This window comes from Salminus brasiliensis, chromosome 1 (assembly GCF_030463535.1).
Source record: "Salminus brasiliensis chromosome 1, fSalBra1.hap2, whole genome shotgun sequence".
Taxonomy (NCBI): domain Eukaryota; kingdom Metazoa; phylum Chordata; class Actinopteri; order Characiformes; family Bryconidae; genus Salminus; species Salminus brasiliensis.
Genome location: NC_132878.1, coordinates 27,953,735 through 27,973,395, shown reverse-complemented (window position 1 = coordinate 27,973,395; position 19,661 = coordinate 27,953,735). Strand labels below are relative to the sequence as shown.

Below are 19,661 nucleotides of genomic sequence, written 5' to 3'. Positions count from 1 at the left end.
CCGGAGGCACATTGCACTGACCTCCAACTGTGCAGCAAACGACAGTAGGCTACTTCCTGGAGTCCGGTGAGTGTAGAATATTAGAATATCAAAAAGGTTTTAGTATAATATCAAAGAGTTTCTTGAATAATGAAGATTAAATATAGAAATATTTTAAAAATCTGTTTGGGGTCTGATCTCTTCTACCTTCGCCACTGAAAGGACAGAAAACATTTGCATCAATATAGTGAACGCTGCTGAATAATTAGAATGGGGGGGGGGGGGGGGGTGTCTATTGCACTGCCACTATGGCCCAGAGTTCGAATCCCGAGCCATGCCACTTGCCATGCCATCAACAGCCGAAGTCTGTGAGTTGGTACATCACATTCTCTCCCTCAAACACCCTCAAATCGATGTTGGTCGGCACAGGCATCTGTTAGCTGGTGTAGAAGAGCTGAGGACCGAGTGCTTTCCTGGCAGGCCGCACCAGTGGAAGTTTGAAAAGAGGCGGAGGCTGGCTTTACATATATCAGAGGACACACGTGCCATGTTCTTACCCTTGGATGGTCTATTGCAGATGCCTGGAAGATGCTCACCTGACATTTAACATTCAACTAAATATCTACTAAATGCAACTGAACTCCAAGTTGGACGTCTATTAAATGTAACCCTGCATCCAACCCTAACCTTGAACTACCCTAAATCCTAACCCTAACCTAACCCTTGAATATAAGCCTAAACCGAACCCTAAAAGAGCAAGGTTATAGTTAGGATAAGGAGTAGATTCAGGGTTCCATTCAACAGTCAATAACATTCAACATGGAGTGCAGTTGCATTTAATAGCCATTTAGTTAAATGTAAGGTGAGCATCTATGAGGCATCTACAACTAAAATGTTACCCCCCCCAAAAAAAAAAAAAAAACTAAGCTTAATTTACATTCAACTCAATTTCTATAAGATTCACTTTAAACCTCCACCAACCTTAAACCTCTAAACTCTACCCTTTAAACTTCCCTTTAACACTGAGCCCATGAACTGTTTATAGTAATACATGAGTATATATAGTAATACATCTCTCAATATGATGCATCAATTTCATGAGGAATGGACCAATAGAAATGGCTGAAATGGCTCAAAATCCTTTTACACAGACATCCATTGAAGGATTAGAGGGTTTATACATATATGCTTGTGTGTGTATGTCTGTGTATGAAAAAAAAAATATTACATATTGTAATGGATCAATGAAACGACTCCACCATTGGAATTAAGGCTTTGCACACTTTTTAGACACAGACGTCGATTGAAATGGGTTGGAGAAGACGTGTCCCCCTTTCAACCTCTAGACTTGCGGTTGTGAGGATATTAGGTCAGACATTATTGTGTTTAATCCCTCCTGTTTACGCCCCTGCCCACAAAAGGCTCATGGGAAACGCAGTCCTTGCAGTCAGCATTCTTCCTGAGGCAGCTCTACTTTTTGCTAATATTCAGAACTCGCTAGAAAGTTTACAGTGACTTCATGTGGAAATTTAACACACTGCCAGCTTGCTACCACCTTCAGGGCTGGATTTAAACACTGGATTTAGACTGCTTGTAAGCTGTGGCCTAGTTTGTAAGAGACAACAAGCTAACTAGTTTAGCATGTGTAGCAGATTTATTTACAGCCTAAAAACCTAACTGAAAAAAAAGCTTTTATGTCTAAATGTGCATGTGTGTGTCTATCTAGGTCTGCTGCGTGTCTGGTTTTGGACTAGTACTGAGCTCCGTTGTTCGATTGATCGTTAAAATAATGTGTTTAGTCTCAATATAAATGCATCCCATTTATTAAAGTTCTTTCTCTCCCTCTTTATCTCTCTCTATCTAGATTACTCTGCGTATGTAATGACAACACTGATCTGTGACCGATCAAAGATCTGGGTGTGTAAGCGAAAGCCGGGTATTAGAACTTGTTTGAGCGTCGGGGTATTAAATAAAGGGGCGTTAAATACAGAACATCGGATCATCAGTCGGAGGCTTCAGCTGGTCCTGGGATTAAGCCTTAATTGATGCAAATATACAGACAGCTACACAGATCTGACAGACCCATCTTTATTATTTTCATCCTTTTCATTTTTCTCTCTTTTCCTCGTGGATTTCTTACAATAGGGAAAAGCTTATGTAAATGTACATATATGCAGCTATTTTTTCTGCCCGGAGCCACATTGCACTGACCTCCAACTGTGCAGCAAACAACAGTAGGCTACTTCCTGGAGTCCGGTGAGTGTAGAATATTAGAATATCAAAAAGGTTTGAGTACAATATCAAAGAGTTTCTTGAATAATGAAGAATAAATATAGAAATATTTCAAAAATCTGTTTGGGGTCTGATCTCTTCTACCTTCGCCACTGAAAGGACAGAAAACATTTGCATCAATATAGTGAACGCTGCTGAATAATTAGAATGGGGGGGGGGTGTCTATTGCACTGCCACTATGGCCCAGGGTTCGAATCCCGAGCCATGCCACCTCTAAACTCTACCCTTTAAACTTCCACCAACCTTAAACCTCTAAACTCTACCCTTTAAACTTCCCTTTAACACTGAGCCCATGAACTGTTTATAGTAATACATGAGCATATATAATAATACATCTCTTAATATGATGCATCAATTTCATGATGAATGGACCAATAGAAATGGCTGAAATGGCTCAAAATCCTTTTACACAGACATCCATTGAAGGATTAGAGGGTTTATACATATATTGTTGTGTGTGCATGTCTGTGTATGAAAAAAATATATATTACATATTGTTACATATTGTAATGGATCAATAAAACGACTCCACCGCTGTGGCCTAGTTTGTAAGAGACAACAAGCTAACTAGTTTAGCATGTGTGTGTCTATCTAGGTCTGCTACGTGTCTGGGTTTGGACTAGTACTGAGCTCCGTTGTTCGATTGATCGTTAAATTAATGTGTTTAGTCTCAATATAAATGCATCCCATTTATTAAGTTCTTTCTCTCCCTCTTTATCTCTCTCTATCTAGATTACTCTGCGTATGTAATGACAACACTGATCTGTGACCGATCAAAGATCTGGGTGTGTAAGCGAAAGCCGGGTATTAGAACTTGTTTGAGCGTCGGGGTATTAAATAAAGGGGCGTTAAATACAGAACATCGGATCATCAGTCGGAGGCTTCAGCTGGTCCTGGGATTAAGCCTTAATTGATGCAAATATACAGACAGCTACACAGATCTGACAGACCCATCTTTATTATTTTCATCCTTTTCATTTTTCTCTCTTTTCCTCGTGGATTTCTTACAATAGGGAAAAGCTTATGTAAATGTACATATATGCAGCTATTTTTTCTGCCCGGAGCCACATTGCACTGACCTCCAACTGTGCAGCAAACGACAGTAGGCTACTTCCTGGAGTCCGGTGAGTGTAGAATATTAGTAATACATGAGCATATATAATAATACATCCCTCAATATGATGCATCAATTTCATGATGAATGGACCAATAGAAATGGCTGAAATGGCTCAAAATCCTTTTACACAGACATCCATTGAAGGTTTAGAGGGTTTATACATATATGCTTGTGTGTGTATGTCTGTGTATGAAAAAAAATATTACATATTGTTGCCGTCATGCAAATTTGGATTTTTTTTATGCCATCCATTTTTAGTCCATTCATCAGGACATTTTCACAAAATATCTGCCAGAGTCACATTAGTGTTTTTTGTGTGACATTGACAATATAAATTATTGGACAACTTTGTATTTTTGCTTTCTATGACCTTAGAAACATTGTTATCTACATATCTAGATCTTTTTGACTGTCAGTGTCAATGAGAGTGAACAACAGGGGAGGTAAGAGGAGCAGATAGAAAAGATGAGCGAAAGGGAAAGGACACACGGAGCTCAGCCTATAGCACACAGAGCAGCTGCTCTGATGTATGCAGAAAGAAGCACATATAGATACGAGATACGACACCATAAAAGGCCGTAACCATGGCTGCCTTCTTTGATGCTGTTTGTGATTAATTAACAGTAAACGATCAGGAACACAAACACATTACTCACATTTAACATCAAACACAGGCTTATGTCTCAAACAGCAGGGGTAATAGGAGTGATCGAGCTCCATACACTGCACAGTTAATGAGAGAGAGAGAGGGGTTCATAAATAGCCCATTTCTAGTTTAATCAGGTTTACTTGGAGATTGTTACGGTGTGACTCAACCCTTGACTGACTGTGTGCGTGTGTGTGTGTGTCCAGCTTCTGAGAAAACATTTGTATTGGATTATTTTCATGGTTTTAATCTTTAATTGTAAATTACACACACACACACACACACACACACACACACACACACACACACACACACACACACACACACACACACACTACAGAAAGCAAAGAACTGAAGCTTCCATAAAGAGAGGTGCAGTGTCGTAGCGGGGAGGTGATGCCGAGAAAGTGTGTGAAATAAATGCATATGAACAAATGGGCCGAAGGTCTTTAAGAAACAAGGAGATCCTCTTCACCAAATGAGCAACAGTGACCCAGAAACGCACAGCTGATCTATTTTAAGTGCAGGTTGTAGCACGGATTGGACCATCATGTATATCTCACCTTCCTAACAAGCTCGCAGTTCAGAGGAGCCAGAGACATTAGGTGGGGGGTGGGGGGTTGGATGGGGGAATGTAAGTAGGACTAAACATGAGGTTTGGAACATGTAGGTTTACCTCAGGGTGAGACAGTGGAGATTTTCCAAAAGTCATTCAGCTCTACTAGAGACAAATCCAGCCCAGACCCTGAGTTAATCCAACTACCCAGACCTCTCTTAAACTTCACAGGTCCATGGTGAACATTCAAGGCCCCATGTCCTACATTTTTCCCCTTTTTTGTGTCTTGTCTGAAAAAGCACCATCAGCTGAAATACTACAGAGAACTGCAATATGGGTGGGTGTGGCTAAACTGTGGTAGGCTGAATACTTCAAAATTATTATTTGAAGTTATCAAAGTTACTTTAAACTTTTTTTTTATTTAATAAGTGAAAGAAATGCAGTTTTCATTATGTGGGCCCTTTACCTACTCCACAGATTGCTGATTGATCAGCTTAGCCCTAACAGACCAGCATAGGGTATGTTTTCGTTCGAGCTAGATGGTTTATCTGGTCCACAAGTATGATCAACCTGATCAGGCTAAACCACTAGTCCGACCAAGCTTGACCATGCCGGTTGACCAGCATGACCAGAATCTAGCAAAATTATGCTAGTCAAGAGCCGATTAACCAGCTAGCTTACCAGTACATGATATATTTTTGTCTGGATGACCATTTTCAACCACGTTAACCATTAAAGACCAGCTTGGACCATCCAAAACCAGTTTTCAGCAAAAGATGGTCTGAGGTCACTGTGCTTCAATAATCTAATGGCAAGGTCAAGCTAGCACGAGCACAAAGTGGGACAGTAGTATGAAGTGAGATGTTGTGCTTATGCTAGTCATTAGCTCACAGGCTAACAGACCACACACACACACACACAAACTACACACAAATACTAACACAAGAAAAACTAGAATCCGAATGAGAGACTTGTTGTAGAGCGTTGGAATAACAGTCAGCCTCGACTATGTAGAGGCTCTTAGCCTATGACCTAAACTAGCATTAGCGCCGCTATCGGCTCTCTACTATCCCGGTCAGCAAAAAGGTGCTAGCCTATTGCTAGCTTATCCTGGTGAAAAACACAGCATGGACCTCTTGCTGGTCTGACGCTGGTTATTTTGTGTTATTTATGTTGTGTTGGTTGATTGTGATGCCAGCATATCAGTATTTAGCATGGCAGCTAGGGGAAATGCTCCAGTCCTATGTGCCAAAAAAACAACAACATGGACACCATCAAAAACCTTGTGTACAGGAGAAGGAAAAAGCCAGTCAGTGCAAAAAGATCAAATTCCAGGTCATTTTGGAGCTGTTTTTTTTTAGCAGGGTAGTTGGCACATTTAGCAACCATGGAGAGATTTACAGTTCCTGCTTATGTATATGAGTGTGTGGGATGATTCAGCCATGCCGTTACCACCAAGCTAACTGACTCCGCCAATAAGCTTCCATAGTTTGTTAGTGACATTAGACTCGCAGCTAAAAATAAAGAAGCAAACTTCAGAGGCTTGTCTTGTCTTAGGTGGGGAGGAGGGGGTTTCGACGCACACGCTAGCGTCTACAGGCTGCGGTCATAAAACCACAGTGACCGCTGGGAAATAAAAAAACACCGCCCCCACACGGAGCTGTTTCTTAGGGACGTCCCAGTCCAGTTTGTCTGCTCCACTCAATCGAAGTACCTTAATGTTGAATGTCAGTCAATACTGATTCAATCCAAACTTTCTATAAGTAATACAGCCACATAGTTTAGGCACAGAGTGCCACTGATCACTTCACCAAAGTAAATAACAATGGCAGAAAGTAAACAAACATCTAGAGGCAAAGTGGCTGAAGGGCAGTCCAGTCAAAGCTCTAGAACCACAGTTATTACCTGACGTTTGTGCTCGTGTCCCACAGTAGAAAAGTTACATGCTCCTCAACACTACAGACTGTGAATAATATTCATTAATGGCACCTAGAAGACACCAGAGGGCGCTCTGCTAGAAAACAACAGTAAACACAAAGGATCGGAATGGGACTGGGCTTTGAGGTTCGCCAGTTCGAATCCCGGATCATGCTGTTTGCCATCAGCAGCTGGAGCCTGACCGAGCGTAATTGGGCATGCTCTTTCTGGGTGGGTAAATGTCGCCCTCTCCCCATATCACTATTAGTGCGATACTGTGCCAGTACAGTTAGCTGTTGGCTGATGTTTTAGAGCTGGGGGGCCAGCCCAGTGATGCTGCTGTGATCAACAGCAATTCACAAAAATGAGCCGGGGGGGCTGACCGGACACGTATCGGAAGAAGCATGTACTAGTCTTCATCCTTCTAGTGCTGGGAGCATCGCAGGTGATGGAATGAGTCCTAATGAGTGGGTTGGGCAATTGGCATTTCTAAATTGCCTTGATTAGCCACGATTGCAATCCTCTGGCTCAAATTGGGACAGCCCTAGTATTTCTTCCAGACCTGTCAGAATATTTTATGCAGCATCTCTTGAACAGAACCACACAGCTTACAAATATTTGATGCTCGTCGAGTCGCCTGTCAGAGGCGGTTGGGATGGATGGGGGGTTAAAATGCTAGAGCAGGGTATGTGTGTGTGTGCGTGAGCGTGAGAGTGAGAGTGATCGTGTATTTGAATCAATACTTCTTAAAGAGTCCTTGAGTGCATATTAAAAACACTGTACTTCTTTCTCATAAATAGGCAGTGCACACTATCAGTGGGAGTGTGTGTTAAGACACCCACCCTTCTAGGAATTATTGGGAATAAAACGGGAATATTCTAGCTAAAAGCTAAAAGGTGAGAAACTTACATACACAAAAGTATATGGCAGCATAGTCTTAGCTAAAATAATTAGATATGATCCCAAAACAGTTGAATAGCAAAGCTGCTCCTCAATCCCAGGCACATGGCACCTTACACACTAAATAGCTATTGAGACCACAGCCCCTGTATGCACTGTTCATTTCTCCATCACATGTACAGCATATGTCCAGATGATTTCTTGAAACCGGACACTCACCACTGCTGAAAGCACACATTTGGCGCTTCATGTTATTTCTTCTTTCTTCTCTGTCTCTGTTCTTTATTAATTAATAATTATGTAAAGCTGCTTTGTGACGACAACAGTTGTAAAAAGCGCCATACAAATAAATCTGACTTGACTTGACTTGACATTTGGACCAAAGGACTGCCTAAAGTCAGGTAATATTATGACAAGGTTCATATTTTTATTGACAGTAAAAGCACTGAAACATTTAAACAACTATTAAATCAAAGTGGAATCTCACAGTTGCTCAATATCTGGAAAATCAGAAAAGCTTAATGAGCAATTTCATATGCTATACGTGTGTGTGTTTTTTTTAAGAAGTGTATGTATTAGAAGTAAGATGCTTTTATTATGATTATGACTGACTATTATAACGGTTAGCACAGCTATATTGGCAAAAGAGTGTGAACTAACTGCTGTTACACAGAGTGTGTGTGTGTGTGTGTGTGTGTGTGTGTGTGTGTTAGTAATTAGCAAATAACTGTCTTGCTTTCAATAAGAGAACAAAAAGAAATAACCGCTGACCGAGGTAAACATACACACTTCTCATTTATCTTAATTGGGTTTCATTATAGACCTGACACATTAGTACAATGACACACACACACACACACACACACACACACACACACACACACACACACACACACACCCTTTTCCTCTTTAGGGACGTTATTGTGCTGTACACTGAATGCAATTCACTTTGGATGTGTGGAGTGTAGTTAGTGACCGCCGTTCAAAAATGATTTCTCCTCTTTCTCCATCGCTAATGTCTCTCCGCTTACTTCCCTCCATCTTTTTTCTTCTTCCTCACTTCCCTCTTCTTTTCTTTTATCTCCCCGTCACATCTATTCTGCATTTCTCTCTCTCTTCTCTTCCCTGAGGTTTTCCAGGTGTTCTCAGGGGAGGCAGGAAGGAGGGGTCGTAATTTTCTTCATTCATTCATTATTCCATCTATCTTCTCCAAGGTTTATCCCTCCATCACAGCAGGTGTGTGTTTGACTCTGCGTTCGTTATGCCAGACTGGAACAAGAAAAAGGGCCAGTGACGCTTGTTGCATCCTCAGGGCGCAATTAGAGCGTCGCCATGGTGATTATTGATAAGGGGGGGGGGGGTGTAGGTGTACGGACACACACAGGTCATAGCAGATCTAAAGAGGTGCTTGATTAGTCATTAATCCTTAGATGTCTACAAATATTTTTGTTTTCTGTTCAGCTATTTATATTAACATGATTATGAATTTAATTACCAGGGAAGTCCCTATAAACTATAATGTTCATATGATCCACACTCATTCTGACAGACTGTAATGCACTACAGGAAGTGTAGGAGGTGCTCTATAATGCTCTATAATGTTCATATGATCCTCACACTCATTCTGACAGACTGTAATGCACTACAGGAAGTGTAGGAGGTGCTCTATAATGCTCTATAATGTTCACATGATCCACACACTCATTCTGACAGACTGTAATACACTACAGGAAGTGTAGGGGGAGCTCTATAATGCTCTATAATGTTCATATGAGCCACACACTCATTCTGACAGACTGTAATACTCTACAGGAAGTGTAGGAGGTGCTCCATAATGCTCTATAATGTTCATATGATCCACACACTTATTCTGACAGACTGTAATACACTAAAGGAAGTGTAGGGGGTGCTCTATAATGTTTATATGATCCACATGGCCATTATTTCAAATCTCCTGTTGCAGACACCTAATGCAACAAAAACCTTTTGTACATGCTTTTATTAAGTAAATTCATTAACTTAGCATTCCTTCGGATGGGCCACTTTCTTTGAATTATAATTATATTCTTTTTAAAGTGTATCATTATGTATTTATTTACTCTATATATATTTTTTAACGCTTTTGCCTTCTTTGAAACACTATATCTGTGTCCAAAACTGAGCCCCTATTCATTATGTAGTGCACAACTGGGTTCTGCCCTTTTGTAGTTGTAGTTTTCATGCAGCCATGAAAGCGCTAAACAAATGTCCCATTACTCTTCTTCCAATTATTATTTTTGTAGCACTCGATTGATTAGCTTCAGCCATTACGCCAGGCCAGTAAAGAGGTTGAGGGAACAAACGCTGAACACATGGTCTTTAGTCAACACGCCGCTCAGGTGTGACATTACAGAAACCGGCCTCGTATTTTTCCTTCAGCTCCAGTGAACAGCAACGGTGATGCATTCTGTCAGCATTCGGACATCAATACACACACACCCAGCCTACGAGTCACAGGAGGGTTCCGGGAGTGTGTACAACAAACACGTCACACAAACACGCACATATTTGAAGGACGCTTACTTTCAGGCTCTCCAGTATGAGGAATTAGCCTGTTTGTGCTTCAGTAACTTTCATCTTCACTATACAACCATTAAACCATTAATAACAACATAACCATTAAAGGGCTCATATCATGCTGCCTTCCAAATAGTGAGCCCATATACAGCCACACTGTTAAAGCTTAGATCATACTGTGGGTTCTCCATCAGTCAGTGTTCTACATGTCAGCTTCAGTGGAGATCTGTTCATAACTTACTATTAGTCAGAAAGGATCATTAGACCTACATTAACCTATAAAGCGACTACATGCACACTGTGAGCTCTAAGCAGTGTTGTTTACCAGCACATTTCCAGCACTGTTGGTGTTAACAGGTAACTCCTGAACTAATGATGATACATTAAGGCCACCGATCTCTGGTCCGATCCTTGTGTTGTTGTTTTTTTTTTTAGATATATACAGACACACAGTTTAGGTGTGGTTTGGTAAAGATGTGCGGAGACATTTTGGACTCATTTATTTAGTTTAGTTGTGCTGTATTCCCATTGTTAAAACTAAGGGTCTGTTTACACGCATTGTTGATCGGACCATGTTCGGAATGTGTTTTCTATGATTGGATTCTGCCAGGCAAGCAGAAATACGGCTGTCAAAAACACATTAATACAGGTATTTATTACAGTGGATCTTGGTTTCTTTCACCCTCTTGCTCAAACTCTCTCTCAGGCACTCCCCCTAATTTGCCGGTAGATGAGCCGGGTTTGTCCATCTATTGTTCCACTGCGCTGTAAACCAAACCCCCACCAACTGTTCACAGTCTCCCGGAGCAGAACAACTTTTATAAGAAATGGTTGTGTACAGGAAGTAAAACTGAAGAGATGTACGTGTTGGTGAGCTTTTTTATGTGAAATTGAAATCAACCTTATGGGAAAGTGAAATCAGGTCTCATCTTGTCACACTGGGAACACATTTTTATAACAAGTGTAAACAGAATCCAGAATCCAAATTCTATCCAGATACAAAATGTAAGTGTTTCATAGTCATAGTGTTGTGTCTAACCAGCTGTAAATCGGGTATTAAGACATGGCAGGAGTGTATTTCCGCATATGGTTTTGATGGCATGGACAAAAAAACAGCAGAAAGTAGACAAACATCTAGAGGAGCAGCAGCTTAAGCGCAAGCAAAACACTACAATCACATCAGATACTTTCTTGTTCCACTAAAGACTAAAAACAGTTCAACACTGTTAACTTCTAGGAATACACCTCAAAGCTAAGGGCTAGGAATTATGTGTGTTAATGTCACCTAAAGAATACTGAATGGTAGGTGCTAGAACACAGTGGTACAAATAAAAAAAATCTGAAAAGGATCAGGCTCAAAATAGCAGTTACCTGTTCAATTAAAATATGCCTGTAGGTATATTTCCTAGGTGTATGTGTTTTTTGGAATGTAACTGCTTTGACAAGATACCCAGTCTTCCCAATCTCTGACTTTTACTACATCAGAGCATTTTTCAGTCTGACATTATTAGACTAATATTACCAAGCAAAAAGAAAGTTCTACCTCAAGTATTTCTACCTCAAAAGGTCACAGCGGTCATTCAGACAGTATTCAGACATTATAGAAGCTTGAAGTTTGTCGTTACCTTGGCAATGCAGGTTGCAACTATTTTCCCGAAGAAAATAGCTGAGGTAAAAACTGACCAATAGTTTCCGATTTACCAGCAGCAACAAGATCAGACGGGAACAGAAAAGGTGGTCACGAAAGAGACAGAGAGAAAAAAAAGGTTCTAGCAACACCGCAGAGGCCTGATGAGGCTCGAACTGACTGAAGCAAAAAGGCATCAGACTCAGACAGCTGATGCACACCAAATCCGAATGCTCGTAAACATACAGGCTGGTGGTGCTTCACGGTGGATAGCTCAGCGGAAAGGCAGCTTGGTTTATGCAGAGGCAAATATGAACCAAACAGACTGAACTTTCACTGTCTTATTCAGATCTCTGTTAAGCCCAGTAGAGAGCGCTAGCACTTTCAGGAGTACAGCCAAAGCTTAGAAGTAAAACCTGTGCCTCACTGCAATGCTTCATACGTATGGCAACAAATATCACATAACATAACCTGACATGGTTAAATCTTGCCATGTTTGTGGCTGTAATGCAGGCATAGACCCCTTTTCCTGTTTCCAAGCTTCCAAAAGCAGCAGAATGTCAGCAGAACTGAACAATGAGGGAAGTAAAGCACCAGGTTTACATTTGCTTCTTTTTTTTGTGTCAAACTGTTCCTTTTTTACCCCTCCTAATTTGATCCTGCCAATTAACCCACTCACAGATCCCCCTAGCTCTGGACACTAGGAGGGTAAGGGCTTATCGCCTCTCTTCCGTTACATTTGAAGCCATCCACTGCCTGCACTATCACCAGGCAGCCAACTTCACTTGGTCGCTCAGAAAAAAGCGCCAGGTCCCCAGCTCCACTGAACCAGCTAACAGACGCCTGTGCCAGCAAACTTCGCTTCAAGAGTGATGAGGGGAGAGAGAGCCATCTAGCCACCCGGAAAGAGCACGGCCTAAGGCCGATGATGAAAAGTGACATAGCTCGGGATTCGAACATGCCCCTAGGCCATAGTGCCGGTGCATTAGACCGCTGAGCCAGTCTCAGCAGGGTCCCCCACCACAGTATCTTGGGATAATAACTCCCAAATATCTATCGTAGGACTGCACCGCTTTCACTGTAATCCACAAGTTAATGCTTATTTGTTCTACTGTTGTGTGTGTGTGTGTGGGGGGGGCGCTCTATGCTGATGGCCAAAGTCACACACACACACACTGACTTCAAGCAGCCTGGCCACACATCCTCTCTACCTATGTGCAATAAATAAATACAACAAAACAATACTTGCACACATTTATTACCACATAATTATCCATAAGAAAGGGATTTATTTGTCTGCTATTCTACAAACAGTCCAGTCTGTCCCAAAACTCTCTTACCAGTCTCAATATACAAAACATCTCATCACACCTCCACTCCACACACACACACACTCTCGACACCTTAAACTTACTTTCTGAAACGGTGACCTCTGCTTAGTCACACCGCATCCACCAAAGACTTCTCTAAACTCACACTACACTTGAATTCACATCTTATCTAGGGTCTACATGTAAATAGTAATGTAAATATTTCAGATTATATATTTAACCCTCACATTTTCAGCAGTGTGATACTGTATGTATAATGTGTGTATACTATATGTTAATGTGTATATATTCTATATTTGTGCTTGTGTTTTCACTACCATGGGGCACTATGCACTATTATACCTGTGTGAAGGTGATGTGACAACCTTCAAACAGTCAAAATGACTGCAATGACCATTCTAGACATGACGGAATTACAGACTTTCTAATGTTAAATATTCATAAATCACAAAACTCATCAATCATGCCAATCGCGGAGGGACGAGAGCATGTGAGTTCAGTAATACGCTAGTAATATGTAGGTCTAGTTGTAATTTCCTAACTGTGTAATGCCCTTTTTTGTGTTATAACTACCTATTAAATGATCTGGACGGAGTTTTCAACTTAATTCATTAATTATAAGTGTATGTAATGTTTTGTGCAGTGAGCTGCAGAAAGTTTGAGCAACACTGATCGTTCCTACCTGCATAGCGCTCGGACGGAGTCGTGGTCCAGAAATTCATGATCTCTTCTGACTGAGGCGATCTCGATCGGAAACAAACCAGCTGAAAGAAAGGGAGAGAACCAAAACATGTGAGCCGCTGAACATATTGATCAACTGACAGTTACTGGAATAAGACAGCAGAACAGTTTGCTTACACAGAGTAAAGCAGGTATTTTTACACATAGGAGGACAAACATCAGTGTCCTGTGTAAAAAACACCCTGTGACAGCTGTTGAATACACACACACACACACACACACACAGCTGGGAGCAGAAGTGTGATATTGTTCCCGTGGAACAGGTCATGTGACACTGACCATACTCAAAATGAAACCAAGCAAAACAGAGGTCATTTAAATAGACAACACACACACACACACACACTTTTGTTTTACTATATAGTAATGAGGACCACCGCTGATTTTAGTCTTAATGTTGTTGTAATGTATTTCAGTCTGTTCAATTTAAAGCTTAACCCTACTAACCCTAATCTTAACTCTATTCTTAACCTAACTAAAAAAAACTCAGTTACCAACACCTACACTCAACCCCAACCCACTAAATCCAACCTCAACATCAGTATCCTACACCTAAACTTAACCCTAATCCCAACCTTAATCCTAACCATACTAAACACATCAGTAAACTACACCTAAACTTAACCCTAATCCCAGCCTTAATCCTAACCATACTAAACACATCAGTAAACTACACCTAAATCTAACCCTAATCCCAACCTTAATCCTAACCATACTAAACATAACATCAGTACACTACACCTAAATCTACCCCTTATCCCAACCACACTGAACCCAAGATCAACTTCAGTACCCTTCACCCAAACCTAACCCTAATCCCAACCTTAATCCTAACCATACTAAACCCGACTTTTACATTAGCAAACTACACCTAAACCTAACCCTAATCCCAACCTTAATCCTAACTATACTAAATCCAACCTCAACATCAGTATCCTACACCTAAACCTAACCCTAATCCCAACCTTAATCCTAACTATACTAAATCCAACCTCAACATCAGTATCCTACACCTAAACCTAACCCAAATCCCAACCTTAATCCTAAACAAAACCTCAACACTAATCTAAATCAACACCAAAAACTAACACTAACCTCACCAATAAACAACTAAATCGAAGTTTAAACGTAACCTCAGTATCCTACATCTAAACTTTACCCTAATCCCAAACCTGAACACTAACCCTAACCTTAACATCAGTAATTGACACCTAAACCTAATCCTAACCCGAACTTTAACCATACTGAACCCAACCTTAACCTGAAACCATAACCTTAACCTCATTTCACCACAAGACGTTAGTATTGTTAAGAACTGATTAGCACAAAACAAGAAATCTCGGTGTAAATGACATGAATGGGAAGGGCTCCTCAATTTTCGCTTCACAATTACATAGAAAATAAGCCATATGACAGTTAAGTAACTTAGTTTCTGAAAGCCCAAAGACTAAACTCCCCCTCTAAAGCAGCAAAAAGCAGATCCGCTCAGAAGTTGTTTGGAAAAATCTTCAAGATTTTAAATGTTGCAGCACCCACCCACCCACGACCTGCTGGATTTGTGCCCAATGTTGCAGGTTTCACTGGCGTTCACTTTGACACTCTAGCACCTCTATACTTGAGAAAAGCAGCGGAGAACTCCTTCTCCACAGGATGTGATGGATTAATTAGCAACATGTCAATTCACACAGGATTAATTTAACCTGGGCGAAAAGGTACCGGAATCATTACTGAAATGAGAAGTGTGTGGTCCGTAAAAATGACTTCACATGGGGGATTCGGACAGGACTAAAACCACTAATACACCGGTACTATTTACATAATCCCACCTCGGCATGGAAAGATAATCTGACCTGAATAGGGCTTTAATTTTTACTTAAGATCATTAATTCATGTCCTGTCGATGTGAGGACACTGGGTACTCACAAAGATAGTAGTACAAGAACACCTGCGTACATACACGCGCACACACACACACACACACACACACTCAAATTACCATAAACAGTGATTAGATTTTGCTTTCGACAGCTGATTTAGAGGAGAAGACGACAGGGACCTCATGTAATGTCATCAATCATCTCCAGTACGAAAGCCAACAGGGGTGTCAAACTGCTATTTCAGATACTTACATCACTATGTGTGTGTGTGTGTGTGTGTGTGTGTGTGTGTGTGTGTGTGTGTGTGTGTGTGTGTGTGTGTGTGTAGGTGGAGGTCGACTGCCTCTAGACATTCCTGAGGTGTTCTATTTCCCGCCTTTGTTTCTATCTCCTTCCCCTCCAAGCACAAAGGTCCAACCACGGACCCCTTCCGATCAAAAAGGTCCAACTAATGAAGCACCAGAAAGAGAAGCACCTCTACATCCTGCAGCCTTCATGGAGCCCTAACGTCCAACTGCTGAACCTCCAACAGAGAAGCAGAGAACACAGCCTTCATAGAGCCTTTAGGTCCAACTACTTTCTCTCAACATCTGAACCCCATTACAGGTTTCTCCTCATTAAAGCCCTCAGCCTTTTACAGTTAACTAGGTCGGTCACAACTATTTTTTTTTTATTGTATATTGTCCCAGAGATAATTGTGACAAATGAAGCTGCAATTATACCCTTTTAAATAGCAATGCACTTCTGATTTTTCAGTATATTCAGACATTGAAATTGAATATAAAAAAAAAGGTATAATATCCTAAATGGAGAGGAAAAAAAAAAACAAAACAAAAAAAAACATACCGGCTTGTTCATGTTAATGGGCTCTCCTTGTTAGGTAAACAACGGGCAATATGGAGGTCAGCAAAAATGATTGAGGTCATGTTCATATATTGTGTAATTATATTGACAGGTCTACACTTTGTCACTTGTGGGGTAGGTCAAAAGGTCAGCACACACTCCACTTCTGGCTGAACTGTTTATAAGCATGCATAGCAGATATGTAGCCCAAGCCTTTCTATATTAAGGATCACTGTTCTTTTGTTTTTGTATTCTAAATTTGCAATTCTCCCCAATGTTGCTGAATTTACGTGATGTGTAATTAAGATCTAACAAAGCTCACCAGTCATAGATGTTAATTAGAGTCAGAAACTACATGAATAGGAATATACACCATATCATTCACAGTTAACCATTTCTTTGCTTGAATATAAAAACAACAGTAAGCGCTTAACGATAAGGATCGTTTCAGCATCATCACTGCAATGTGGGCATGCGCAATAGTCACAACACAGGACTTCAGGCTATTTGCTGCTTGATACAAAAAAAAATTCGTACAGTTCTTATTTTCCATGACCAGAGATAGATTATATTTATTTCACTCCAATCCTGGATACAGACTGGACGGATCATTGACTTCTGGCAAAATCTGGTGAAATGTCCTGTATATCACAATATATTTTGTAGAAAAAAATTATACAGAAATGTCAGTTTTCTCCAATATCCACACATTCATTGAGGAGGGGAAAAAAGAAAGAAAAACACACAGCGCATCCAACAAGAGCAAAAGCCTCTTCCCTCTTTTACAGCAGCGGCACTGTGTGATTTCCAGGTCAGAACTGCACAGTGCAACTGGATGTTCTACTAAAAGTTTTTCTTCGCATTTCCTAATTTAACTATAGAAATATTTACTTTTTAAAAGTACTTTAATCACATTACTTCAGTATAATGAACATTTAAAAAAAATCTGCAATATCATACTAATTAAATACTGCAAACCACAAATGCACCATTTAAAGGCAGAAAGAATTTAAATCTATGGTACAAATACAAAACATTGCTTATAAAGGTTTATGAATGGTTTAATATTAGTTTCTTAGTGGCCAACAATTAGGTCATAAACACCCTACAAATCATTTTAAATAGCTGTTACAGCAGAACTCGAAAGGGCAAGTGAATCATCTCTTTGGAAATGCGGAGGTAAACAGCGCTGCATAGAGTATGTTGTTTAAAAAAATAAATTAATTAATTTAAAAAAAAAGTGACTCTTGACTATGACTTGTTGGGGCTTAAAATGCTCAGATGTACCTTTATTGTGGGCTGTTGATGGCATCAATGAAGCCACACAGTGTAGCATCGAATATGCCCACTCTACCTTTAACTTGCCCTTATGATGTGTGGTTTGCCCAAGTCCAAGCTAGTCCTGTTTTGTTTTTTGAGAAAGAATGAGAAGAAATGGTGAAAGCCAGTCAGCAAGGGTTAATATGTCAGGCCACCTTTTACAGCTATAACTGCTTCGACTCTTCTGGGAAAGCTTTCCACAAGGTTTAGCAGTGTGTTTAAGGGAATTTTTGACCATTCTTCCAAAAGCGCATTTGTAAGGTCAGACACTGATGTTGGACGAGAAGGCCTGGATCGCAGTCTCTCCTCTAATCCATCCCAAAGGTGTTCTATTGAATTGAGGTCAGGAGGCTGCGCAGGCTAGTCAAGTACTTCTGCACGAAACTTGCTCATCCAGATCTTTATGGACCTTGCTTTGTACACTTGTGCACCATAATCCCCCCTCCACCAAACTTTACACTTGGCACAATGCAGTCAGACAATTACTGTTCTCCCGGAAACTGCAAATCCAGACTGTCAGACGGAGGAGTGTGATTAGTCACTCCAGAGAACACGTCTCCCCGGCTCTAGAGTCCAGTGGTGGCGTGCTGTACATCACTGCATCCAACGCTTTGCATTGGGCTTGGTGATGTAAGGCTTGGATGCAGGTGCTCGGCCATGGAAACCCATTCCACAAAGCTCTATATGCACTGTTCTTGAGCTAATCTGAAGGCCACATGAAGTTTGGAGGTCTGCAGCAATTGACTCTGCAGACAATGTGCCTCAGCATCCGCGGACTCCACTCATTTTACGTGGTCTACCACTGAGTGGCTGACGTTCCCAATCACTTCCACTTTGTTATAATACCACTGACAGTTGACTGTGGAATATTTAGTAGCAATTAGTAGTAGGAATTTCACGGCTGGACTTGTTGCACAGGTGGCATCTCATCACAGTACCACACTGGAATTCACTGAGCTCCTGAGAACGACCCATTCTTTCACAAATGTTTGTAGAAGCAATCTGCATGCCTAGGTGCTCGCTTTTATACACCTGTGGCCATGGAATTAATTGGAACACCTGAATTCAATGATTTGGATAAGTGAGTGAATGGATTAAGAATGGGATGTCACTCAAGTGTTCTTGCAAAACTTAACAATAGTGGACCTCGCCTTTGTGCCCACTGATGTTTCCAGCTGATTCTGCATTGTGTTACATGTTCTCTTCACCAGACTACTTTTCCCTTTCTCACTGCTGCATGAATCACAACAGAGCTCTGTTCATCTGTGCAATAGACTAATGCTCTTATTACAAAGTGCTTAAAAGAAGAGAAGAAGAAGAAGGGAAAAAAACACATCAAACGATGCCTTTGGCCATACTGTGTTATTTCATATTCTAATTTATGCAGTCTAATCAAGACTGGTTCATCTGGGAGGTCTAAACGAGTCCTTAACATCAATAACACTGATTGAGGCTATTCACGACAGCGACAGAACAGAAAGCAATTATTCAAAGTGAAAGCTTGACAAAAACAATAAAAAATAAATAAATAAAATGTACCCCAAATGTAGTCAATCAGCCCAAACATATTTGGGTATATGAAGTTTGCTTTCTTAGTTTGAGCACTGGTGCTACGATGGGGAACAAGTGATTATACTTGTTTAAAGCGTATACTTCACCTATTAGCACAGTGCTAACTGCAAGCCTAAATCATGCATTAAAACTTCTCCTACTTGTCAGCTTCTTTTTCAAATTTCCTGTTCCACCTTAAGGCAGTTACATTCTGGTTCTTACTATTTAAGATGGAATGGAAAATGATTCTGGTTGATTGGCCCAATATATAATAATATAATATAATAATATAACTGCTGCAGCACTTAAAGTGCATAAGAAAAAACAATCAGGTGACACAATGTACCTAAAGCCACATTCGCCATTGGAAAAGAAAAATCACGCAACTGCCTGATAGTAATTGCTGCG

General features: G+C 40.6%; 1 protein-coding gene across 3 annotated transcripts in view; it reads right to left on the bottom strand.

Annotated features, from left to right (window-relative positions):
* Nucleotides 1–19,661, bottom strand: part of stard8 (StAR related lipid transfer domain containing 8) — an 85,634-nt gene that overhangs the window by 25,470 nt on the left and 40,503 nt on the right. For all 3 annotated transcript variants that reach the window (XM_072676632.1, XM_072676631.1, XM_072676630.1), the window contains one exon: nucleotides 13,604–13,685. In XM_072676632.1, coding sequence (XP_072532733.1) covers nucleotides 13,604–13,685 — 82 coding nt within the window. The remainder of the gene's footprint in view (nucleotides 1–13,603; nucleotides 13,686–19,661) is intronic.